The sequence below is a fragment of the Podarcis bocagei genome (assembly GCF_964188305.1).
Source record: "Podarcis bocagei genome assembly, chromosome: 15".
Classification (NCBI taxonomy): Eukaryota; Metazoa; Chordata; class Lepidosauria; order Squamata; family Lacertidae; genus Podarcis; species Podarcis bocagei.
The window spans coordinates 25732057-25759461 of NC_138141.1; the positions used below are offsets into that span (position 1 = coordinate 25732057).

At 44.7% G+C, this 27405-nt stretch overlaps 1 protein-coding gene across 2 annotated transcripts in view; it reads right to left on the bottom strand.

Annotated features, from left to right (window-relative positions):
• The window catches only part of LOC308574571 (beta-galactosidase-1-like protein 2), a 66380-nt gene extending 44103 nt beyond the window's left edge, over positions 1-22277 (bottom strand). The window contains exons 1-6 of one of the 2 annotated variants that reach the window (XM_081172529.1): positions 21913-22277; positions 12327-12383; positions 8385-8582; positions 6915-6983; positions 3777-3872; positions 1203-1311 (exon numbers count right to left, since the gene is read on the bottom strand). In XM_081172529.1, coding sequence (XP_081028655.1) covers positions 1203-1311; positions 3777-3872; positions 6915-6983; positions 8385-8582; positions 12327-12383; positions 21913-22262 — 879 coding nt within the window. In that variant the 5' untranslated portion in view covers positions 22263-22277. Of the gene's footprint in view, positions 1-1202; positions 1312-3776; positions 3873-6914; positions 6984-8384; positions 8583-12326; positions 12384-14095; positions 14176-21912 lie in introns of those variants that run through there. The other variant, XM_081172530.1, reaches the window with a different exon arrangement.
• Between the last annotated feature and the right edge of the window lie 5128 nt (positions 22278-27405).

The following is a 27405-nucleotide window of genomic DNA, read 5'->3' on the forward strand; positions in this document are numbered from 1 at the left end:
AACCCTCCTTGAACACGTGCGAGCACGTGCGCGCGCACACACACATCCCAGAGAAGTGCATCCTCTTTGTATTATCCTTCTACATGCAAAGAACTTTAGACACAGGAAAAATCCAAACATGCCATGCTGAAGTGGTGTGTCACAGAAGAGCTGCACTACATGCCTTTCCTGAATGTGTAAGCTGGCTCTCTGCCATGAATGATAGATGGTTGTGGAATGATCAACTGTATCTCTGGCTTGGTTCTCTATCTGCAAATGAATGAGACTCCCTTAACAGTCTCCCCTGCTGGGCTGCTGAGTTTAATGCACAGAGGAGTACAAAGTGCTTGGCTACCTCCCAGGCTTGTTGTGAGAATGAAGAAATTAAAGTCCTACACAAATGAAGCTTCTGCACAGCCTCCGTCACATCTTACTTGTGTGAAAGGGGCATCAGGTGATTATCTGGGAATGAAACCATGCTCTTGTCCCTACCCTGTCGGCACAGGGCAAGTTGCCTGGGCTCTGCCTCTAGATGTCCACGAATTAACTACCTACTTCACATGAACAGTACATGAAAACAGTTACAGCAAAAGTTGTACAATCTTTCAGCTCAGCTATAAACACTACAGTAGCTTTGGAAAAATCATATTCCCCTAGCCAAGGCTCTCCAAGTGTGAGATATGCAGGTTATGAAGAACATTAAAAGCATCACAGGGCATTGCACATTTAGAAGTTATTGCACAATAATAAACATATAGGTAGCACAGTTGCATTGATTGCAAAGGTGTTTCAAGCACAGAACAATGCAGGACTTTAGGACAACCTTGCTTATGCTGTTTGCTGGCTTACTATGGTGGAAGCAGCTGGGAAGCAGCTGCCTTTTGATCTCTGTACAATACCCCAGAATGCCTGACGCAGCATCGCCCTAGAGCAGCCTTTACCAAACCGGTGCCAGCCAGGGGCTGTTGGACTACAACTCCCATCATCCTTGACCACTGGCTGTGTTTGTTGAGGCTGGTGGGAGTTCCAGTCCAAAAGGTCTGGAGAAGACCAGGTTAGAGAAGGCTGTTCCCGAGCATGGCCAGAAAACCAGAATGGCAGAGGCAGCTTCCCAGACTCCAATCACTGTTTCCTGGTCAGCCTGTTTCCAAGTCAGCCTGGTAACCCTGGTCTAAAAATGCAAGTGGCTTAGCAGCCGCAACGTAGCCCATGATCTGATTTACCTGAAGATGGACTACCTCACGCATCAGGCGATCAAAGTAGTCATCCACGGCCTCTGTGAAGCCTTTGTACGTTGTCCTCAGTTGCATTTCGGGGTCTTGGAGCAACCAGCTATGGAGGGAAAAGGACCAGAGCTTGTGAAAAGGTAAGAAGAGCTGTGCTGGATCAGACCAAAGGAACATCTGTTCTTCCCCGCGGCCAATCAGGTATCTTTGGGAAGCCCAAAAGCAGGCTAGGCCACATTTGGTCCCCAGGCCTAAGGTTCCCCACCTCTGCTCTACAAGCAAGAGCGCAGAAGAGGGACAAATTGTTAAAGTTAAGGATGGAGAGCACAAGTGGAATGTTGGAAGCAGGAGGTGGCATGCTGGGGAAGATCAAATGCAGGTGGCGTGGAGCACGAAAGGATGGATATGTGTTTAAATTATTACTATTTAATATTTATTGATATCCTGCCTTTTTCCCTGACAGGGAATGAGTGGAGCAGGTCCAAGTGGGGGAAATTAAGAATATTTGAAAACTGCTAGCCTTCCTATGACTTAAGGTATCTTTGTACTGCAGAATCTAAACGGGTTTAACAGTTATCTTCTCTCCCCACTGAGCCCTGGGGTTGGTAGTTCAGGGGAGAGGGACTGGGGATGGCAAGGATTCCCAGCCCTATCCTGGTGCCCTTTGGATGTTGTCAGACTCCAACTCCCATCAGCCCCAGCCTGCATGGCCAAGGGTCGGGGTGATGGGAGTTGTAGTCCAACAACATCCAAAGGGCACTGGGTTAGGGAAAGACTTCTTTATGAAAGGCAGTTTGGAGGTTCCATCCTCCTTACAAATCCTTTTAGAATGTAGAGGAGGTGGGTCTGAGGAATGGAGAAGGAACGGTTGTCACAGGTACTGTTAAAAACACAATGAGAGTCATGGAGACAAGAATTAGTAGTGGACGAGGCAGTGGGATTGGGAAGGGGGAGGAATGGGGATGTGACAGTAGATGAGCTGATGCAGAGTGGAGTCAGTAAGAAGGAGTCTAATGTCAGAGTGTTCCTGTTACCACCAGGAATAAAAGGAACATTTGTTCGTGGAGTCTTCTGGTTTCAGTTATTCACAGGGAAAGAATTTGCAACCCCCCTCCCCCCGCCAGCATTATGCACAAAAGCAGTTGATAGCGTTCCAGAGAAAATGGGTATAGGCACCCATAAGAGGAGGCAGCGAAAACAAGGCATATTTGTTCACACTTTGCATAAAAAAGAGGAAAGAAAAAATGTCTTGCTCTGAACACTAAGCATTTTCCTCCTCTCTTCTCTGCAAAATAATAAAGGGTGCAAAGCAATAATTGCCATGCATATGATACTTTGTGGGTTTTTGGAATAAGTCTGCAAAACTTGCATGCTTTAATATGAACATCCTAGTTGAGGGTGAGGGAGAGGAGAACCGTACACAGTGCCTTGAACTCTGTGGAGGAAAGATGTGATTTAAATGTAATAATAGTATTTATTTTAAAATCAGCTAGTCCATTCACCCCATTGCTGATGCATGAAATCACTGTTCAGATTTCCTGCACTGGAAGAGGGTTGGACAAGATGACCTTTGAAGGTCCGTGCGACTGTTTCTGTTTCCTATGTAAAATACCATCCGTGTAGGAATATTGCTATGTACTAAGTCAGGGAATTCAGCAAAGAACCCTGGGCTGACTTTACCCTGTGCCCTGCTTTATCCTCGAGGTGCCTCTCTCAGCACCTCTCTCAGCCTCCCCATGTGCAGGAGCGAATCTCTAACATCCTCGAGCTGTTTTCTAGGTTTGCTTTGCATGTGGACTTTCTTCATCTCCTACCTCACCCCGTGGGAACCTCCTGTTGATGCAAACGGGAGCGTAAATGAGAGGTTTCAAGAGCACAGCATAGCCGCTGGGATCCTCTCCTGGTTACCAGATCTCGAGGGAGCTGCTGTCACAAGTTGCTGGTCTCCACCTATTTATTTCCTCCAGTCATCTTTCCCACCAGAGGTTTAGCCTCCGCAGAGAACCTTTCGGGTAGCGGATCTTCCTTCGTTCTGCTCTCACGTCTTCTCTCCCCCTTTGTGGTAAACCGGCGTGAGACATTTATGTCTATTTTGATGCTGCTGCATCTTTTATTTATTTAAAATATTTGTGTACCCTGTCTCTCCTGCTGTCTGACGCAGCTTACAGATTCAGTTAAAGCAAATCTCTTCAGATCAAATATGCAAAACCAAACTATATTTGAAGTAACTCCATGAAATTGCTCCTACCCATCTTTATTATTATTCTTAATATTGAAATGGTGTTCAAAAATAAGAGGTAGAAACCCAGTTTCCCAGGTGCAACAAGGGAAGTACAGGAGGGAAGTGTGCATCTATGCCAGCCTTCAGCAACCAGCGGCCCTGTATTTTGGACTACAACTAGCCATTTCAGAATCGCCAGACTTGCTTCCTTTTCCTAATTAAGAGTCTGTTCCCTGAAGTCCTAGTGGGCAGTAGGAATTGAGAGCCACAGAGCCAGGGTTGACTGCCATTCCAAAAGACAACCAAAACTAGATAGTTTTACCTGGGCAGTTTTACCTAGATAGACTTACCTGGGCAGACCACCAAGGTCCCACTCGGAGCAAATATAAGGTCCTGGACGCAGAATCACCCACAGCCCAACTTCTTCAGCTGTCCTAAGGAAAGCCCTGGAGAAGGAAACAGCGTTAGGCAGAGTGAGGGAACCACAAAGCTGGCAGGAGATGTTGTAAGGAACAGCAACTAGCAAACCTTACAGATCTGGAGGACAATGATCTAGAAAGATCCCACAAGCTGTAGTGATAAAAGCATTGGCTTTTAAAACTGGTTGCTTCAAATCAATATATGAGAATGTCACTCCATGTTTCTCCAACACCGACTCCCTTCTCTACATGTTCTCTCTCCCATTCCGCTCTCACCTTTGCTTTTTCTTCTTCCCCTTCTTTCTAAAGACTACTTCCTCTTCTCCCATCTAAAGTCCATTATAGCTGCTAGCCCACTACATTTCAAAACTTTATGCTTGTCTTTGCCTCTCTTCCCACTGGCCAGTTTGTCTTTTTTTTTATAAGATATTTATTAAGATTTTCAAAATATTACAAAATAAAAATAGAAAAAAGAAAAATACAAAATAAAAATAATTAAAAACAACTCAATCTTTCCATTACTTATTTTTCATTAGCTTGTTTCCCGGACCTCCTCACGCCTCCCTTTTTTGTATTCCAATTCAATTTGTTGGTTCAGCAAATCCTTCCCCTCTTTGTTTATCCTAATCTTTAATCTTAAAATATTGTAACATTAAATCTTTACCTATTCGTAATCCATTTTTCATATTCCCTTATAGTATTGCAGCTAAAAACCACTTAGTTTCTATCCAACATCATTCTAACATTCATTAATTTTACAATATTTCTGTAAATAGTCTTTAAATTTCTTCCAATCTTCTTCCACCGACTCTTCTCCCTGGTCTCGGATTCTGCCAGTCATTTCCGCCAGTTCCATATAGTCAGTTTGTCTGTGACATTGGAGCATCTCAGCCAATTACAGCCCAAGGCTTCACTACTACCACAAAATCCCTTAGATGCTTAGCACATTAAAATGTAGTTAAACTGCAAATGAACAGCAGCAGTTTATCCTTGCCGGACATCAACCATCGGATGAGCCCATATGTTTTGCATTCTGCCTCTAGAAAAGGCCAGCCAAATGCCTTGGGAGCTCAAATGCAAGAGAAGACCCCTTTCCCAAACACTTTAGCTTGGAAAAGAAACAAAAGAGTAGACAGGAAATATGGTGCAAGTACAGCCATCTGATGGCTTTGTCACACTTTAACTGCATGCTCAAATCTCTGTTTCTCCCCAGATTTTTTTACCACACTGCCACAGCCACATTCCAGGTCTGGAGCCATTGATGTGATGGAAGGTCACATCCCCTAGAACATCACCTGTGACTTGGGCCAATTGCAAAACAATGATACAAGCTGTACGCCATGGACTCAGTTCAGCCTACAGCAGTCACTCAAAGTTGGGAGTATCAGTCGTCAACCATGTGGACCTTCTCTTGCCAAGGATGCAATCAAAATTTCAGACCGACAGAAACTGGAAATAATGAGGACTGAAGCATTCTATTCTTGGGCTTCTATCCAAAGTAGCCCCGGATATGTTTCTCTGTTACAAGGATTTTTCCTTCCCCAGTATGCCCCCTAAATCTGTTGGGTTTTCCCCAACACTTTGTAGAAGATTTGGGGAGGGCACAGAATATATGGCAGGGCAGGGAAAAGAAGCAGGAGAAGGAAGTTCCATTGCACAACTGTAGATACAGTGGTACCTTGGTTGTCAAACTTAATCCGTTCTAGGAGGTGTTTAACTTCCGGAACCATTTGAAAACCAAGGTGCGGCTTCCAATTGGCAGCAGGAGCTTCCTGCACTCAGTCGGAAGCCGCAGAAATTGCGTTGGACATTCAGCTTCCAAAAAAAGTTTGCAAACTTACTTCCAGGTTTGCACTGTTCGAGAGCAGATTTGTTCGGAAGCCAAGCCATTTGACAACCAAGGTACCACTGCACTTGCACTAACAGAAGGAAGGCACTGAATACCTCCTGCTGTATCCTGCGGTATTTTAATACATCCTTTGTAAACATCCTAGCCTGGCTAACATAAGAAACAGCCCAAGATTCCTGCAACTACTGAATGGAAACCAAAGCCATATGAGAATGCCGTAATAAATTTATAGAGAACTTGGAAATCTTTATTAATTTTTGACACGTTAGACTGCACCCTTGAAAGGGTGTAAGAGGCTTAACTGAAATGTTGCAAAACTATATCAAATTGTACAGATTATGATTTGGGAAATGCATAGTGATACCCAACCAAGTCACATTCCGGTGACAATGGTGGGCTCATGTTACTTAAGAATAATACTCTATTACGACTGCTGGATATTCTATGACTAGTGCTAGATATTACACATGGAATGAATAGGCGCTTTAAAAAAGGATTAAATTATAATTTGTTATTTGTGATTGTAAAGAAAATTAAGTTAATTTTTAAAAATGTAAAAAGATTTGAGGTAGATGCAGCTTTGGTCTGAGCTGGGAAGGAATGAACACTGAGCCTTAAACAGGCTTTATCCGGCACGGAGACAATTCAACACCTGTTATTAACAAATGCTGACTCGCCATATCTTTCTTCCTCTTACTTAGTCCCTTATGGATAGGGTTGGCAGACTCTGAACAAGCTTTATTGTCAAATGGAGTGGAGAAACAAAAGATTGCTATGCAGGGCATAAGCCTGCAGAATTGCAGGGCAGGAATCTCCTTATTAACTCATCTTTAACTCATAGAGCTGGAGGGAAACTATTCATACTGCTCCCTGAAGATCCTTCCTCTCAGCTTAATTCGTGTCTTCACAAATTGAGCTTTGAAAAATTTCCACTTCTAAAGGGATAGAGCACAGCTCCCTCCCAGTCTCTCTCCCCGCCCCCGGCCCCAGATCTTCTTCTAGCATTACTAACCCAAACAACAAACACCCCCCAATGTCTAATGTTTTGTAAACTACAAACCCCGCTCCAATACTCTGCAGCCAGGACAGAGAAATTGTCCCAACTGAATAACATTATTTGTTTACAATAAATTTGATTTCTCAGGTTGCAGAATTTACTTGTGTGTGGGTTTGTTTCAGCCATGGACCGTGAGATCCATACTTCAGATCAGGATAGATACCTCAGATCCAGGTTTCCTCGGAAGTCAAATTTCCCTCTTACTTCCTCGTGAAGATTCCATGGGACATACCTGAAAGACAGAATGAATTAGCTGCCCGTTTCAACGCTGGTTTCAGGGGTCAAGCAAGGAAATCAGCTGACTATCCCCACTTCACATCCCATAAATCTTTTAGAGCAACAATAGCCAACTGATGGTGTGTGAGGCGAATTGGGGGCCCCAAATCAATTTTATCTAGCTGCTGGAGGCTTTGCAAAATAATAATAATAATAATAATAATAATAATAATAATAATAATAATAATAATAATGAAGTGTGGTAAAAAGTTTGCCAACAGTTTTGCTCTTTTGGAAAAGAAAACCAGTGATCAAGTTGTAAGAAACATAAACATTACTCTCCTATGAATTTTGTATGCAATATACATGCAACCCACTTGAAGAAGCTGTTAAGTCCTTAACACCAGGTGACATCAACTTTTAGTATGGAAATCAAGACAAAGGAGACATCAAAAGGTGCACGCAGAATGACTTATTAGCCCAAAGTTTATAAATCAGTTGTTCCCAAGGAAGGCTTAACAGGTAAATAATATTTATAACTGAAGAATGATGGGTGAATCTATCCATTTCTACTCCGTGTTGCAGATTTTTACCCATAACTGTAGTATTTTTGCATTAATCTGTTGATATTTTTTGAATCCTCTCAAAATATGTATTTAGTACGTATTTGTAGGCACATTTCTTTCAGAATACCTGTTTAAATACATACTTTTGGTATAACTTCCAAGAACAGCATCACAACATTTGGAGAAGTACAAACTCCAATGGACAGCTCAACTCTGATCAGTAAAAAAACTATGAGCTGTTTTGTTTTGGAATTCACAGAGATTGGATTGCTTAAGCATCCCCTCTTTGAGGTCCTCTGTCTTTCTCTTCTTTTTGTGCACTGGAATCTTCCTTCCTTTCCTTTCCCAGCTCTATCACAAAGCCTGCCTTTTGGTGAGGGTGGTTGGCTTGTATGACAACACACGCCCCCACAGTTCAGTGTCCCCAATTTAGAGAAGAGAATTTAAGGGAAGGGCTGTAGCTCAGTGGCAGAGCACATGTTTTGCAAGCAAAAAGGCCCCAGGCCTGGGAGAACTGCTTGTCTTAAACCTTGGAGAGCCACTGCCGGTGTAGACATTGGTACAATTTCATGTGGGTGGCATGGAAAGGAAAAATGGGGTAAAGGGTGGCAGAAGAGAGAAAGGGAGCAGCAGGAAGATATGTGGCCTCATACACATTGGGTACTTGGCCTTCAAAAGTTTGTGCCAGTGGGAATGTGACCCTCAAAAGTGGGGGAGGTAATTCATCTCTGGTGTAGAGAGATGCCACAAAGCTAGATGCTCCGACTCTGTGTTAAGGCAGCTTCCTATCATGTTCCCATGAAGTCAGCAGCTACAAACTGGACTGAGCCTGCAGTAAGGGCAGCACTTACGTCGTGAGGGTGTTCAAGCCGCAGGCCTTCATCTTAATCAAGCGGTCTTTCCAGTATTCACGGGGGATGCGGAAATAGTGCATTGAGCCTCCAAAGATGCGAAACTCCTTGCCCTCCAGCAAGAACTTAGCGTTCCTGGCCTGCAAGCCATGGATCCTGCCCCGCAAGCGCATGGGGACCAGGCCACTCCAGTTAAACCTAGAATGGGGGAAAAAGTTCAGGGGTAGCACAGCCAAAGTCAAGACATAGGGACTTCCTGGAAAGTGACAGCTAGTTTGACTTCTTGTCAAAGCGAGCTGGGGAACACTACCAAGTCAGATAACAGAGAAGGGTTGTGTGGGTCTTTTAGGCACTCTTCGGTATAATTCTCGCTGAAAAGGCAAGGCTGTGCCTGGGCCATGCTACTTTGAACTGCATGTTTAAAAACTAGCTCTTCAGGAAGATCAGGAAATAACCCTTGTCCCTTACATCCTGGTTTTATAGGTACAAATAATTATACTGGATGGCAGGTGGGGCTAAACCTTTGGTCCAAGGTTCACATAGTTAGTTAGCCCTCCAAGGATGGGATGCCAGCAGGGTGTGTGGCCAAGATATATACAGGCAGGCAAGCACACACACACATTTAGACAGCCAATCAGCAGATGAGCAGATGGCAACACGGGGCTGGTAGGAGAGGTTTCTCACCTCCTAGCCCAGAAATGGGAAGGGAAACCACACTCTCTTCTGCATTTGCCCCCAAGCACAGTACTGGGTTTCCCCCCTTCTCCTAGCTCAGCACTGCGATGAAAGCAAAAATGAAGCAGAAGAAGCAGGATCCTGCCATCTCAGTGCTGCAATGGAGAGGAAAGCCCCATCTACTCTGCAAAGGTCCTCTTCTCCCTAGGGAGACACTATTGCTAGGAGGTCTAAGAGCAGAGGGAGAAGAGGAGCCTTTGCATAGGGAGATTTTGCTAGAATCGGGCAGGCTGTAAGTGCCTTGGATAGCTGCATCTAGCATGTGTTATGGGTTCACCAACCCTGTTGTATGGATGATGATGATGATGATGATGTGTATATATATATATATATATATATATATATATATATATATATACACACACACACACAACTCAAGTCTAAGTTTGAACAATCTGTGACCCATCAGTCAGTCAGTTAGTTAGTCAGTCAGACAGATTCTTACCCTTATGTTCCTCCAAAAGGTTACAGAATTGACCCTGCCTTATCCTCACAATCCTGTGAACTACATTACAGTGAAAGATAGTGTCTGGCCATAGGTAACCCAGTGAGTTCCATAGCTAAGGAAACATCCAACATGGTACAACACTGGTCCACCAAGGGCTGGACACACACACCCCTCCGCATCTTTTCAAGAATCCAAAATAGAAGTTTTTTTCTGAACCCTTAGTGTTCAGCTTTGGGGTGGCAGTATTACTTATGTAACCTGGTGGTCTAATTATGCAGTGTGGCTTATTACTCTTAAATGCAGGTAAATTTAATGGCCACGACATCACAGAGCATAATGCAGTTGTGTGCACTTACATTGCCTCGAACAGGAGATGCTCTAGAAGTATTACTTAGCAGATCAAAGATGGGCAGAGTCCTTGCTACATAGGAGAGAGGGGCTCTATGCAACGGAGGGGGGGACTGCTGAGGACATGGGCATTGCAAGATACCAGTACATTGAAGGACTCGGGGTACTCCATGATACAACCTGGCATAAATGCAAATTTATATGTAAATATGCCTCTGGGAAATGAAGACGATGGGTGGCTGGCATCTCACCAGAATGGTGTTTTGCAGCAAACCCAGTCACCATAAAAGCAACTTTTTTGCAGTTGTTGGTTTATTAAAGTGTAAAAACAGGTGCAGGAGATCTGGGGCCTGGCTGAGGACTAGTTAAATTGGGATGAGAATTCCTCACACAGGTCACATTCACACCATGTATTTCAAACACTGTGATACCACTTTAAACAATCATGGCTGCCCACAAAGAATTCTGGAAGGTGTGGTTTGTTAAGTGTGATGTGAGTTGTTAGAAGGCCCTCCAGACCCCTCCTAGAGCTACAACTCCCAGAGTTTATTGGAAAGAGGGACTGATTGTTAAACCACACCGATTCTTGGTAGATCTACAAAGGGAATAAGGAGGTCTCCTAACAACTTTCAGCATACTTAACAAACTATAGTTCCCAGAATTATTGGGTGAAAAAAGACTTTTTAGGAGTGCTTTAAATGAATGGTTTGACTATGGCCATAATGTTTTCTCACCACTTTGGTCACTGTTCACTTGCTTTCCTTTTTGCCTTCTTATTTGCCTTATCTGCCCACATCTTATCCATGCCACCCTGCCCACTGGCCTCCCAGTTCACGAAGCAAGTTGTCCAGTTTCTCCCATCTTGCCCGTCACCTTCTTCCCATTTCATAGATGCAAGGAACCTTTCGTTTTATTTTTCGCTCTGCACCCATTACTAGAAAACAACTTTATATGATACTGGCTATGAAAGCATTTCCCAGACATGGTGCCCTCCAGCTGTTTTGGGCTGCAACTCCCACCAGGTCAGAAGACCATTATTCCCAAGCTGTAATAATAATAACAACAATAAAGGCAGCCTGCAGTTGTAGGAGTACCATCTATCCAGGGTCCAGCAACATTGAGAAAGGCAACTTGCAGCCCATGGAACAGGAAGACAGTTTTCAAAATGGCAGACCTTTTCAAGCAGGTTAATGGGAACATTGTTTTTAGACTCCATGAAAATAAAGAGGATGTGGCGGGAGTTCTGCCATGTTCATTTTCCTCACACAACTGAACGGTTTGCTTCTCCCCACTCCCACTTCATGAGACAATGAGATAATACTAGATAGCTAATAAGGAACTTGGATAGTGAAACAAAAAACTGTCTAGCTGTAATAATAGTATAGATAGGCAGGGATCCTGAGGGCTCCATACAGGCTTCCCCGTTTATCCCACAGCAGATGCTCTCTGGAAAATATCTTCTGAAAGAACCCACCAGATTGCCATCCAGTGCAGCTCAAGGTGTTTATACAAGCACTTCCCTGAAGTATGCAGTGGATTCTCACTGGCAGTCCTTACAATGCCCTATAACAAAGCAGGGCATTCAGATTATCCCCACAGTGAAGAAATTTATGTTTGTGGTGGAGCTGAGATTTGAACCAGCGGCTTCCTACCACCCAACCGCCATTGAGATCAATGGAAATCACAGCGGCCACACATAACTGGACTGCCTGTGTGGGTTTCCCACTCCTCTCCACTCGCAGTTTAGTTCCTTGAATGTTACCTCCCAAGTGACGGTGGGAAGCAGCGTCAAGCATGCTTGCTGACTGTAAGCCAGGTATGGGGAACCTGTGGCCCTCCAGATGTTTTTGAACTCCAGCTCTGGTCAGCCCCAACAAGCATGGCCAAGAGTCGGATATTATGGGAGTTGGAGTCCAACAACATCCCCAACTCTACTATAAAGGGCAAATGAAAACTGAACTGGACAGATTCCAAAAATGCTTTCCCACCAGTTGTAAGAGAAGCCATAGAGGAAGTATTTACAGTGGTGACTGCATGGGTTGGGATCCTCTTTCCAGACAGAGGGAAAGGAAGACCTATACGTAGCGTTGTATCTGGCCTCCTAAATCTCAGGATCTCAAGTTGAACACCCACAACAGGAACAAGCTACACCATACAGTGCTAGACCCTGGACGATGTATAAATACTGTTTCTAGGCTAAACACACAGGGTTTGGGGAGAGACATCACAATTCAGGGTAAAGGGGAAGAAGCCTCTCTCTTGCTGGCACAGTCTAGCGAAAGGAGACTAGCAAAGAGTAAAAAAGAAGCATTTGGTGAGGAAGGGATATGAGTTCTGAACTACAACACAGCATCAAGGAAACTAAATCTGAAACTTGGAAATCCTGACCACACAGATAGTATAGATAGTACCTCTGAACCTCCTCATCCCTACAGGCCTCCGAAACAACAGGCAGGCAGGGGATATACCTGGAAAAAGAAGTTCGCATTAAATGTGGCATGTCTGAATTGGGAGGTCCAGCAAGAAATGACAAGCTAGCATTCCCCGGTGATAAGTTTAAAGTCCAGCATTCCCAATGCTACAGATTTTGCTGCTTTCCTTTTTAAAGGGATTGTTTCATCGGTGGTGCCACAACTCCAGGATTCCTTCTCCAGGGACATCCAGCGGACACCTTCTTGATGCATTTGCAGAGAAGCTGTCGAAATGCTTTTATGTACACAGGCATTTTGCCATTTTAATTTACTTGCCTCGCCGCTCACCCTGCTGCTGCCTTTCAGTGTTGGTTTTATTGATTGTCTGGCTGCTATTCCTAACCGATTTGTTTTACCAAAAATGCCAGAGGGTGCACGTGCAAAAAAACGGCCCACGGACTATATTAAATAAACAAATAAATAATAAATTAAGTTTGCCAGTTCGGGTTCAGGCTGGGGCCTCTGCCAAAGCATGAGAAACAATGGGCTGGATCCAAACTTAGTCATGTTTAGAGGAGATGCACGGAAAGAAATGGCACTTAAGTCCCATTCTCCATAATGTTTCATTGGACGTTAGTTATATAAAAAGTGTTATGAACAGTTGTGTTATTTTATCTTTTTTCTTTCTTATATTGTTTGTTGGTGTATTTGTATTTGTTTTTCTGTTTGTTATTTCTTTGGTGAAGGGATTTTGTGTGTTTGATATATGACTTTTTATTTTGTGTTTGAAAACTTAATAAAATATTTATAAAAAAAACATAATGTTTCATTGGACAAGACGTGATTGCTATGCAAGCAGGGCGTGAGGAAAAATCCTTTAAGTCAGATGTACAAAAAAATAAGCTGATCATGTAGCCACAAAGTAAGCAACACCACCCGTCTAATTTGTTTTTTGTTATATATTTCCTTATCCCCTTCTGTTTTGCGCAATATATTGCCTGATTTAGATCTGCCCCCAGCTGAAATACATGTAATAGGTACCCTTTCCTATCCTATTTTACTCTCTTTCCATTGTCTGTTGAAAACTTTTAGATTTGAAGTCCCGTAAAGGCAGCAATCTGGTTTGGTGGCGGTGTTTTGTTCATGTGCTACTATTAGCAACCTCCTACCTGGTATTGTGTGGGAATTCTAAGAAACAAACAAAAATAATCAGTGAGGTTTTGACATCCGGTGTAAAAATCAGTGCAGTTTGGAAAGGCTGAACCCACCATCTTGATTCAAAATGGCCTCCAGTTGTATCCAAATACAGATGCAAACCTGCTCCTCAGTCCCAAGAACCATCATGGAAAAGTTGGTTATAGTATCTTTACGAGGTATACGGATGCATAGTGAACATGCAAGCAACTTTCCAAAATATACAGCAGATTTTAAGCTGGGATGGTCAAATAGCAGCTTGCAGACTGGATCCGAGATCCATCAAGTGGTCCTAGCTGAGTCAGAACAAACTGTCCACTGTTCAAACAAGTGTTTTGAACACTTGTTTAAAAAAGATCAGGCAGGGCAAGTCTGTTTCCAAAAGTATGAGGACCTACCCTCAGCAGGCCTGTACAATGCAAAGGGAAGAACCACACAGCACAAATAATAGGCTTAGTCAATTGTTACTTTGGACAAGAAACTCTCTGTAACCTCCAAAGTGACTGACTTATGCTTTCTACTTACACGAGGGAGCATTTAGCAGAACTGTGGGATTTATAAAGGCTTCTGCTCACCTTCCAGGAGACACAGAGCAAAAATAAACATGAAGCAGCAGAATCTCAGCACAATTAAAGCACATCAAACCATTACTTTATCTCTCTCTCTCTCTCTCTCTATATATAGCAGGTGTTTGGAAGGGGGGGTGGCATATGGTTTCCCCACCTTTCAGGATCCACAAGTTTCCCAAATATTCCAAGCCCCATAAGAACAGACACCCAAAAATCCCCGCAGAGATGAAACACCCTCAGGAGAGCTAAAAAGATACACCTGCAAAGACCGGCTTCAAAGTCAGGTGGGATCCAGGACACAGAATGAGTTATGGGGACAGGCTTGTTATCCATCAGCGCTTTGATGGATATATATCTAAAAGCAAAACAATCCCCCACCCACTACACTAGCAGCACCAAGGCTGACATGAGCTACTATTAGCCTGACACAGGAACTGATTTATAGCTCTGGCGATCCATCTTTCCTTGCACATTACTTTTTATGATAGACAAGGAGTGGTTGTATTATGTGTAGCGCTTATTTTAAAGCCTTTAAATCATATCCCGCTAGATATGGCATCACTCTCCAGTAATGCCCACCCCCCCACTCCCACCCCCCACTGCCACAGCCACCCCACTTGAAGTCTGCTTAGGAAAAATTTCCCCTGGCAGTGACTGCCTCAGCAAAATTCTGGCTTTTTCTTAGTTTCTGTGCTATGAGATCTCAGCTCTTACTCGGTAAAACACCCACAGGGACACATGAACATCCCCAAACCAGTCTCTTGTCGTCTCTCCCATTCCATCTTTAATCTGTATTTATGGGTTATTATTATTTTTTAATACTATTGCGTTTCTATCCCTCCTTTTCCTCTACAGAGCTCAAGACGGCATACATAGTTCTCCTCCTCCCCATTCTATCCTCACAACAACCCTGTGGGGTGGCCTGAGAGTGAGTAACGTGGGATGCAATCGGATTTTCGGCGTTTCAAAGGATAGGGAGAGGAGAAAGTGTGTGGCAGCAGTAGGAGCAGAATGTCACATAGGTGAGGATGAATTGAAGGGGACTTGAGGGGTTCACAAGCCACATTGTGCTAAGATATGGATGGGCCCTAATACTCGGCAGTGGATCCTATCCCCCCCCCCCGACATAACATCACAGATTACCGTAATTCTTACTTAAACTCCTGTAAACCTTGACCAGAATATACATTACATTTAAAGGCCTTATTAAAAACCCATCTCCCCACTGACCTTAGGGCTATGTTTATTACTCAACTTTAACAGGTCACAGATAAGAATAGCTGTGACAGCGTTCTTTGGAGGAGAATGAATCTACAAGCAAGAGATGACGACAGGCAGACAAGAAAGAGTCTGAGCTGGTTGGAAGATGACTCTGGAAGAGGAAGAATTAAGAAGCAGGACAGAACTGGCTCCTGCAGGAAGAAATATGTGCTGATATTTGTACACACGCACACCAACCAATCTCCCTAAGGAGGTGCATCTGCGTAAGCAGATTTATGCTCACAGATCCCTTGCTGAATCAGGAGCAGTAGGCACAAATCAGGTATGCACCTCGATATATGTACCTGAATGAGGTTGCAGCATTGATAAGGAACTTGGCAGCATTGGTGAGGAACTTGTGGCCCTCTGGATGTTGCTGGACTACAACTCCCATCATCCTTGACTAGCAATCATTCTGGCTGAAGAGGCTGATGGGAGTTAGGAGTCCAGGGACATCTGAAGAGCCACAAGTTCCCCACCCTGGGATATGAACTATATGGCTCTGAATGGGACTCTTCCAAAAGTTCAAATGTGCATCCCCACCAATGATCTCAAGCAACTACTCACACAATGGCATCTTGCACAGGTCCTATTGGTGTTAAGTTCTTGGGAGAACTGCAGTAGGTCAGACTGTGCCATATGCTAGATTGCATTGCTAGCAGCCTCTCTATGTTCCCATTCTACTCATGAGCAATAAACTTCTCTAGCCAGGAAACCAGGTCCCATGAGCCTCCAGGTCTTAAAAAGGAGACAGCTAGCAAATTATTTTAATAAAAAGGGGTGGGGAGAACTGGAAGGATGAATGCAGTTTAATGCTTTCACCCAGAAATGAAGGTAGGGCAACTTTGTGCAGCCCAGGCTGGAGTAATGGGCAGGAACCCAACTTTTTCTGCTTTTATCACTTTGCAAACCCCCATCTACATTGATGGAACTAAATCGACATCAGCCTATTTTGCCTCAGGCTCAATTCTGCCCTTTTCTAGTAGCAGATGGCAGGTTTAGAAAGGCTATCTGCTACTTCATAAAATCACAGCATTGTTTGTTTTAGAATTGCTCTTTGTTTCTTTGTGTACAGCCCTGTTTCCTAGATTCCTTCATGCTTGCTTTGCTGCTTTGTTTGCACTGTGCAGGGTCAATGACAGATATTGTCTACACCTTGCTGGAGAAGATAGTGCTTTGTTTGTACCTCACAAAGCGATAACAAATTAACGACATTACATTACTACTGCTCTTGCTAGGCTTTTAGTGGTGGCAGGGGGAGTAATTAAAACATGTGGGCTCTGAACAGCACCAAATCTGCCAGACGTTAGAGCTCCAAAGAACAATACTAGCCTCTACTTTGTAGTGGACCAGCCTCCTATTTAGCAGCTCACCTGCAGGTGACCAGAAATTTCACATAGGTGACTGAGTGGGCTGGTGCAGGAGGGACAGGTCATTCCATCCCTCCTCTATCCATCCTTTCGGTAGAAGACTCATTGTTTACGAGCCTGCTAAGATGCTGCCTTTCTATGCTGGTGGCCAACACAAGCTACCAGTCTTTTAGCAAGATAATTTGTGATCCCATTTACAAGGCTGTTACATATTTTAAAATGAAAGTTTTATAAATCACATAGAATTGTTCATCTGGCAGAACATGTATAAAACAAGGGAGGGAAATGGGGTATATTCTGGGAAACCCAAAGGGTTGTGTCGCATGCCAATCCATCCAAATGTGTCTTCAGTATAAACCATAGCTTGCTTGTCCTGTAAACAGTATCCCAAAGGAAACAGAAAGCTTACAAGCATTCTACAACTGCCCATAGCTTTATCCGAGGGCTGAATTACACTTTAGTCTTGATATTTTGTAAAACCAGATGCCAAGTCATACAAAAAAGATTGCGTGTGTCTGTCAAGCAAAAACAGGTGAAAGGGACGTCATGGGGGGGGCACTACTGAAAGGATACCAGAAATAGCAGGATGACACAGGGCCCCAGTATGCCAATGTTTCAAAATGAAGAGCAAGCGGCAGTCTTTAGTACACAGATTTCTTTCTATCACCTCTGCTACCTGGAAAGTTATAAAATCTCAACCATGTCGGTTCACTGCTAGCACTGAACATTGTGCAGCCAGGGAACAGATGATTATAAACCCACATAAAACAACAAAGGAGCATAAACTATCAGATCATAAGTAAGCAAAGACACCCCTCAATCAGCAGTCTTTTCTCCGACAAGCACAATGGTAAGGGGGGGGCTGTCTCTTTGGAGCCACATACACAATCACACCCTTCAGGTTAATTTAAGGCAGAATACCTACCACCATAACCTAATAATGCTGCTTAGAGTCACACTCTATAAGCATGATGTGAAAGAGAGGGAGGGGGAAATCCTCTCCTATTCCCCACTGTGATTATCAAAATGGAACAGCAGCTCGTCAACAGGTCTGATAATCAAGATGTTTCTCTTCCTTAATTTATAACTAGTATCTTGTAAACTTTGACTTGACCTTGCGTTTGGCACTGCCTAGTGCTCAGCCCAGCCCAGCTTCATGCAGCCTCACAGTTTAGGGGAGTTAGAACCATAAGACAGTGAGATAAAACAATAAATTAAAACAACAAAATGAAGCACTAAAAGGAGTTAAGAAATAAAATGGAAGAGAGGATAAAAACAAATGCTAAGGGTTGGTTATAGAGCAGAAACTTGCCTTCGAGTTGGCCTTACAGCTCAAAACCCTGCTTCAAGCATTCGGCAGTGCACTAACATCTGAAGTGTATTTAATCTGAGACACACACCAGGAGAAACTGACTGCTTGCATTACCTGGTTGGCAGTTTCTAGAAGATCAGCCTGAATTGTATATGTCTTGTTTATGCGGAATTTTTCTAGGTTTGACTTGGGTTAAAGCTGATCAAGGCTGCAATCCTAGACACACTTGAAGTGCAAGCTCCATTTCTTGAACCTCACACATGGGGTACATGTGGTCGTCCGGATGTTGTTGGTCCCCAATTTCCCTTAGCCTCAGCCAACAAGGCAAAGGATGGGAATCAGATTCCAGCAGCATCTGCACAGCCACAGGTTCCCCACCACTGCACCAAGTAAACATGTTTAGGTTTGTGCTGCAAGTTTTATAGTGACACAGTAAGTGATCATGTAAACTGCAAAATGCAGTTATTCATGACCTAAAAAGAAAAATGCATTCAGGTACAATAAACCAGTACATTTCCTCTCACCGGCTGCCAGACAAGCACTTGAGAAATATTGCTTGTCTCTTTAAACATGCTGATGCACCGGAAGGATATAAAGATGCTGAGATGCCGAACCTTTCCCCAGTCCCTTTGCTCACCTTCCTTCCCTGCCTACTGTTCATAGAACTGAAGTCCTACTTGTTACACCAGACAGGAGAGGAGAGTGGGCTAAAAGGCCAGTGCAGGATCAATGTGAGAAATATAGTCAAAAGAGGAGATTAGAGACCAAAGAGGATTGGATAAATTCATGGAGTATACGGCTATCAATGTCTACTAGCCCCACAAAAGCTATATTCTACCTCCACTGTCGGAGACAGTAAGCTTCTAAATACGTTGTTGGGAATCACCAGTGGGAAGAGTGCTGTTGTTAATCAGGTTTCCCACAGGCATCTAGTTGGTCACTGTTAGAAAAGGATGCCGGACAATATCAGCCACTGACCTGATCCAGCAAGATTCTTCTTATGTCCAGGGGGTTGTAGCCAAAGTAGCACTAAGTTGCTGGTTTCATCAATGCTAGGATTTCTCAGTGCACAACAGAACATTCTCCCTCTCTCTTCCCTAGTCCTGAATCTATTATGAGTTTTCCCCAGTCCTGGATAGCAGATCTGGGTGGAGGGGACATGCAGGGGTAATGCTGGGATGGGAAGGGAGAGACAGGGAAAGTCTAATTGAACTAGTGGTGATTCTTGCAAATGCACAGCTAATTAGTTGAGCACCGCCTTTAATGTTTAAACGCAATAGGATCTCTGGGCTGCATTGTGGCAACTCCGCGTTGCTGTATGGAAACAAGTGTCTCATAACAATGAAAGGCAGCCTTTTATCTAACAATGAACCTGGTAGACATAGGTGACAAGGAGTTCTCTGAAGGCCAGTGAGCGAGTTAGTCGTTCCATCCAGCCTGCTTAGAAGGCAATGTTTTACTAGCCTGCTAAGAAGCCACTAGTCTACATTTCCATGCTAGCCTCAGAAGGCAGGAATGTGCTTCCCCTTTTCTATGGAAATGCAGGCTATTAGTCTCTTCTCAGGCTAGTGAACATTTTTATTTTTTTTAAGGCTAGTAATTTTTGTGGGTTTCGTTTCAAGGCTGCATAAGGGGTCTTATACCTTGCAAAAGTGGGAGGTTACTGGAAAACTATTTTTTTTAATCAAAAATTGCATTGGTAGTAATATAAGTGAGGAGCTGGATTGCACCCAATGACCAGACTCACCCAAGTAACATTAGAAAGAAAAGGCTCTTCCTACATGCACGCCAAGAGCCTTTGGGCAGTCAGGTTGTTTCTTGACTGAACACAAGGAAGAGCTGTGCATGCATAGCATAAGGCCCTTTCTTGCTTGGTCAGTGGGCACAATCCCACACTCCCTCATATGTTCAGTGCTGTACATGTGTCATGTGTAAACATGGCTCACCATCTTCCTGTTATAATGATTTACAACTTCTCAGAGTTCTTAAGACTGAATTTGTGTCCTGTAAACTCTTGAGCTGTGTACATTTAAAGCACATCCCCCACCCACCCCAAAAATCCTGGGAAATGCAGCTTACCCTTCACATTGCTACAACTTGCCAGCACCCTTAAGAAACTACAGTTCCCAGGATTGCTTGGGGATTGGGATGTGCTTTAAATGCCTTGGTCTTGAGCTAAGGAGAGAGGTAATGAGAATCTTTGATGGAGGGCTGAAGGACAAACTGCCTAGAAAAGCACAATCAATCAAGCCAGGCTGCTTACAAATGTTCCAATATTTCAGATGAGAACAGGACACACTCATATCGTTGTTAACACTCACCCACCCTTCTGCATATTGCTAAGAGTTCCTTCTTCCTCTCTGAACTTGTTTACCTTGGAATTGCCCATCTGACACTGTTTTAAGAGGATGGAGGAAGTTTCTCATTTTGGTTAAAGATATACTAGAAAGCTTTGAGTTCTCTCTCCTATGATTATCAAAAAGAACTAAAGTGCACTGGAGAGCACCTTCCTGTCTATGTATGCACCCTGGAGTGACTATACATGCCCCAGTTCAATGATTTAATGGTTAGAGACCAGGGTACAGGCAGCAAGCTTGAGAAATTGCAAATGGACCTTCTCAGACATTTTTAAAAATGCAGTTTAGTACACCATGTTTTTAATAAGTCACCCGTAAAATCAACTCCCATCGTTCTTCACCACTGACCTTGCTGGCATGGGCTAATGGAATATCTTTGCCCAACCTGGTGCTCAAACCCACAACCCTGAGATTAAGAGTCTACTGCTCTACTGACTGAGCTAAACCTTCAGACTCTGCTGATTTTTGAACCAACCAGCTGGTCATTTCTAGTCAGTTGACGAACGTGCCTGTCAATTAATATGGTTGTGTACAATTCTGAGGGGAACTAGACTCGCAGATCTCCTTAGAGAAGTTCTACAAAATAGGTCCTGCAACTTGGGGTGCTGTTTTTTTCCCCTATCTCTAAGATCATTAGCGTCACGCTGGCCACGTGACCCGGAAGTGTCTGCAGACAGCGCTGGCTCCTGGCCTCTTAAGTGAGATGAGCGCACAACCCTAGAGTCGGACACGACTGGTCCGTACGGGCAGGGGTACCTTTACCTTTAAGATCATTAGGGCAGTTTGATTTGCAGAGACAGAGCATGTGAACAGGAAAAGCTTCATGATAGCCATCTTCAAATACCTAAAGGGCTGTCACGTGGAAGATGGAGCTAGCTTGTTTTCTCCTGTTCTGGAGGGTAGGACCTGAACTTCAAGTTGCAAGAAAGGAGATTCCCACTAAACATCAAGAAGAACTTTCTGATGGGAAAAGCTGTTCGGCGGTGGAACTGACTCCCTTTGGAAGTGGCGGCCTCCCCTTCATTGAAAGGTTTTTAAACAGAGGTTGGATGGCCATCTCTCATGGATGATCTAGTTGTGCAGGGGGCTGGACTAGATCACCCCTGGTTCCATTCCAACTTGTCCAATTCTATGAACAACCCTGCAAGGTAGGTTCACTCTCTTTACACCTAAAGCAACCTTATGCTGTATATAATTTGGAAAGGTGGGGTGGGGGAGGCAAAAATGGGGGGAAGAGGACCATGGTGAAAACATGCTCCATTTAAGGTGGGTGGGGGGCACCCTAGGAGTAAAAGAGGAGAAACCTGGATTTAACCCCTTCCCACTAGAATGGGGCTGGGAGGAAGAGGGATGAAGGGTCTATGGGCGCTCCAAAGGGTGAATGGAATGGGGGTCGTTTTGCCCATATATGGGCATGGGCGGAGCCCTCCTCGGGGAAGGGCGGGGCTCCGCCGGCAGGAGGCGGGGCCAGATTAGCATTTCGCGTCCAGGCCCCGCCCCTTTCTCCTCAGCGGCTCCTCTCACCTGCTCAGCACGACGATGGCCAACAACAGCAGGAAGGCGCCCGCGAAGAGACGCCGCCGCCGGCGCCCCCCGCAGCTCCACATGCTTTGGAGGCGGCCCGGCGCAGCCCCGGCTCCGTTACCAGGGACTCCGACTCTCACTACCATTGGCGGCGCCGTTACTAACACGGGCGCCTCCCATTGGAGGGAGGGAGGCACCTTCGCTCGGTTGTCGTTGGCCGCCGCCGAAGCGCCGAGAGCGAAGGGCGGGAGCGCCGGCCCGGTCCCTCCAGGCGATTGGCCGGTGTCGCGCCTTGGGAGGCGGGACCAGTCTCTCGTTCCTGATTGGGCGGGCGTTCTCCCGTCGATCATGCTTCGCTCCCTGCATTCTAAGGCTCCCGCTCTCCCACCTGTTCCCGCTGGCGAACGCCTTAGCCTGGCGAGGTGCCAAGCCGTGCAAAAAGCAAAGGAGCGGGGGGGGGGGGGCAGAAAGCGATGCTGGATCTGCACATGCTCAGAGGCTGAGCGATCCTGGGCAGCCGGCTTGCCCGTTGGCATCTGGCCGCCTGCACGCTCAGAAGTGGAGCTGGACTGAGCAGGTCACTCTCCCTTGGGGGTAGCTGCCGGAGTGCACTTTGCACATGCTCAAAGGCTCCGTGCACCTAGGCAGTTGTCTGCCAACATGCTGGACTGAGCAGGTCACTCTCCTTTGGGGTAGCTGCCGGAGTGCACTTTGCACATGCTCAAAGGCTCCGTGCACCTGGGCAGTTGTCTGCCAACATGCTGGACTGAGCAGGTTCGTCTCCCTTTGGACAGGCGCTGTAGTACACTCTGTATGATGTTGCGAGTGGCTGAGCAGCTGCCTGCCCTTTGGCAGACGGTTGCCAGCATGGTTCAGAAGTTGGGTTGGAGCAGGCGACTCTCCCTTGGGATCGGTTGCAGCAGTGCATTTTCACATGCTTGGGGAACATGGGCCCGACTGGAGAGGGCGACTTTTCATTCCGGGGGTTACAGGAGTGCACTCTGTACAAGCTCAGCAGCACCCTCTTTATCAACACCGTCAACACAGTCCTGCTAAACAGGTTTGCTAAGGCAGAGCTCTGAGGGACATGCACACCTGGGTGACTCAACAGAATTGACTGATAAGCTTTTATTGGATAAGTCAGGAAATTGCAAGCGAGGGGCTGGGATGCAGCCCTCATGCACACAGAAAGCTAGCATAGAAACCCTCACCGTTATGTGCTAGATTTCTCCATGTACAGAGTATTTTATGCGAATATTTTAAAAAAAAAATCCTAACTGCTATTTTATCTATATGCTTTTTTAATTCTGTTCTGTGACTGTAATAAAGTTCATTCATTCATGCGAGTGTGTGTGGATTCGGGCATATGCACAGGGAAAACATTCAGATATGCAAACCCTTAGCTCCAGCCTGAAACCGTATCTTATCAGAAAAGCTGCTGCTACTTGATTTCCTGTGTTTCTACTGAGTAATCTTAGACTCTGAACTTAATAGTACATCCCATCCCTGCCTTTTTGAGATGTTTCCTAGTTCACCTCAAAGTACAGTAAACCAACTCTGCTGCATTTGGGGCCCTGAATTTTTGACCCCAATCCTCCCTTGTTGGCAATGCTGTTGATTTCTTCTATTTAAACAAAGTACAGTGGTACCCCGGGTTAAGAACTTAATTCGTTCCGGAGGTCCGTTCTTAACCTGAAAATGTTCTTAACCTGAAGCACCACTTTAGCTAATGGGGCCTACTGCCGCCGTGCCACCGGAGCACGATTTCTGTTCTCATCCTGAAGCAAAGTTCTTAACCGGAGGTACTATTTCTGAGTTAGCAGAGTCTGTAACCCGAAGCATCTGTAACCCGAGGTACCACTGTAATCCCTGCTACATAGGAAGTGTACAGTACTTAGGATGGCAGGCCCTTTGGTTATCCTGCCAGAATTAAGATTAAAGGTAAAGGACCCCTGGACGGTTAAGTCCAGTCAGAGGCAACTATGGGGCATGATGCTTATCTTGCGTTTCAGGCCAAAGGAACTGGCATTTGTCAGAATATAAGGAGAGCCCTAGCTGGATCAGGCCAGTGGCCCATCTAGTCCAGCATCCTCTTCTCACAGTGGCCCAACAGATGCCAGTGGAAAAACGGCAAGCAAGGCCAGAGCTCAATAGCACTCTCCCTGCCTGTGGTTTCCAGCAACTGCCATGTAGAAACATTCCTGCTTCTGACTATGGAGAAAGAGCCTAGCCATCATGACTAGTAGCCATCAATTTCTCTCTCCTCCATCAATTTGCCCAGACACACACACACACACGCCCTGGCTCTTTAGAGCCCATCGACTTCCTTCCCTCCCGCCTCATGGCTTTCAAAATTAACCTTTATATCATTGCGTTTTGTGCATTTTCCAATTCTAATTACACTCATGACAAAATAACTCAAACTTTAAATAAATATAGAAAGGTAGAAAATTTCTCATTGCAAGTCATTGCTAGTGATGTTAATTGCTTACAATAATCTTTCAGATATCGTATAAATTAACTCCAGTCCTTTTGGAATACTTGATCTTGCTGGTTCCAGATTTTTGCTGTCAGCTTCGCCAGTTTTGCAAAGTCCATCATCTTCATCTGCCATTCTTCTTTCGCTGGTACCTCCTGTGGTTTCCATTTTTGGGCCAAGAGAATTATTGCCGCAGTTGTTGCATACATAAACAGTTGTTTATCTTCCCTTGGTATCTCTTCACCCACTATACCCAATAAAAAGGCTTCTGGTTTTTTAACAAAAGTATTTTTAAACATTTTCTTTAACTCATATATCATTTCCCAGAAAGCCTTTACCTCTTTGCAAGTCCACCACATGTGGTAAAATATACCTTCCTTTTCTTTGCATTTCCAGCACTCATTACTATATTTTTCACTCCATAAGACGCACCTAGTTTTTAGAGGAGGAAAACAAGAAAAAAAAATTCTCACCGAAACAGTGGATGTCTGATTTTTGTGGTTCATGCTGTGGCCACAGACATGTGATCTGATGGTGAATTTAGGGTGACCCAAAGCAAAAATCCTGAGGATCCATGTGGATCCATGCTTTGTAACCACGCTTTTGTGCCATTGCGGCCCCACGCAACAGTGGGTGCTTGATTTTTTTGGTGCAGGCTGTAGCCATGCCATGGACATACTATGTGATCTGATGGTGAAGTTAGGATGACCCAAAGCAAAAATCCTGAGGATCCATGTGGATCCATGCTTTGTAACCATGTTTTTGCGCCATTGCGGCCCCAGGAAACAGTGGATGCATGATTTTTTTGGTGCATGCTGAAGCCATAGACATGCTATGAGATCTGATGGTGAATTTGGGGTGACCCAATGCACAAATCCTGAGGATCCATGGGCTCTTACCTCCCCCCTCCCAGGCAGCCTCCCCACCGATCAGCTGTTTCCTTTCAACACTCCCTGCCCTCTTGTTTGCCTTTGTGTCTTTTCCTTAGCTGGAGCAGTTTTCTGCTCCTCCTTTTCTTCTAATTTCTCTCCTTATTGCTTTAGTCTTCCTGTTTCCCCCCTTTGCAAGTTTGCTGTCTTTACCTCCCCCTTCCCAGGCAGCCTCCTTTATCTCCAGTGTCCCTTATCTCTCTCCCCGACCGGCAAACGATCAGTGGGTTTGTTTCAACACCCACTTCTCTCTTTCAAAAAATAAGAACACGGTTTGCTTTTTGCCCCTGGGCAATTCAGCTCCAGGAATTACGCATTCACTCCATAAGATGCACAGACATTTCCCCTTACTTTTTAGGAAGAAAAAAGTGTGTCTTGTGGAATGAAAAATACGGTAGTTCTTGTCTTGTACACAATTTGCCCGGTCTTTTAAAGCCATCCACTTTCATGGCCATCCCTGCCTCCTGTGGGAGTGAATGCCACAGTTTAACTATGTGTTGCGTGAAGAAGCGCTTCATTTTATGTGCCCTGAATCTTCCAACATTCAGCTTCATGGGATGTCTCCCGAGTTCCAGGAAGAAAAAAACCTTTTCACTATCCGCTTCCTTCATGCCGTGCATAATTTTATGAACTTCCTCTATACCTATACTTCCTCTATGTCACCTTCCTCTATACTAAAAAGTCTCAGACGCTGCAACCTGGCCTCTTAAGGGAGTTACTTAAGGTTGTAAAGCTCTCCTTCTTGTACAGAGCTCTTCTCCAGACTCTCTGAGTGTCTAGGAAAGCTGTCTGGGGATGTACCCTGCAATCACAACAGGGTAGGAAGACTGGTGTAGCCAGCTCCACAGTTGGGAATGGACTGTTGTGGAATTCAATGGCACTGTCCTAAGGCAGCCATTCCAGAAATGAAGTTGGAGCAGGGAGATTTTTAGGTCCTGAAAATATTCAAGGCATAGGCTTGTGACACAAACCAGAGACCCACTGATGGACCCACTTACAGGGAAAGGTGTTGCCCATAAGTAAGTTGAGGTATTTCTTTATTTTTATTTTTCGCAGTGGCCCAACTGTCAGTTGGAAGACACTGGAATGATTTGGACAGAAGGTCACTTTAACAGGGAGATTAACTAACCAGATGCAGATCCTACAGAATCAAAAGGCAAAGGTCACATTTTATACCATTTGGCAGCGTTTTATTGCACATATAGCTGATAAGGAGCATGACCGTCAGCCGCCATCCTTAGGTCGCTTTGGGACACTCCTGCGTGAGACACACGGCCAATAAATAGCAGCAAACAATGGTTTTGGTTTGGTTCTATGTTTGTATCTCGCTTTCCCAGCAACAAACACATTCTTGCATTGCAGGAGGTTGGAGTAGATGAGCCTTGGTACCTTCCAACTCTTATGAAGATGAAAGAGTAGTGTAATTCCTTGTTCCTTTGTAAATATAATGATGCAAAGGAATATCAGCAGTTTGACGTAACCAGGAGAAAGCCAATATGCCATGCTGCTTACTTTTTGCTGATCTGTTTGTATATTATCTTCTAAAAAAAAAGTAATATATATACACAATTTTTAAAAACTTTTAAAGAAAAAATAGAGAGGGAGGGGTAGGAGGAACAGGTCTCACCCCTTTCTTTTGCTCAGATTTTTGCTGGCATTCACAATCACACTGGCCCTGCACACTCTTACTCAGAAAGCACAGGTTATACTTCCCATAATTCGGGGGGGGGGGGAGCCATGGCTGTTTAAAGTGGTATCATAGCTCTTTAAAATGTATGGTGAGAATGTGACCAGAATATCGGACTAGGACCTGGGAGATCAGGGCTCAAACCCCCACTGGGCCATGAAGCTCACTGGGTGACTTTGGGCCAGTCACTCCTACCTCGCAGGGTTGTTGTGGGGGGATTGTTGTGGGGATTAAATGAAGGGGGGAAGAACCATGTATACCACCCTGAGCTCCTTGGAGAAAAAGGGGAGATATGAATGCAAAACATAAATAAATAAATATTTACCGTATTTTTCGCCCTATAGGACGTACTTTTTCCCCTCCAAAAATGAAGAGGAAATGTGTGTGTGTCCTATGGG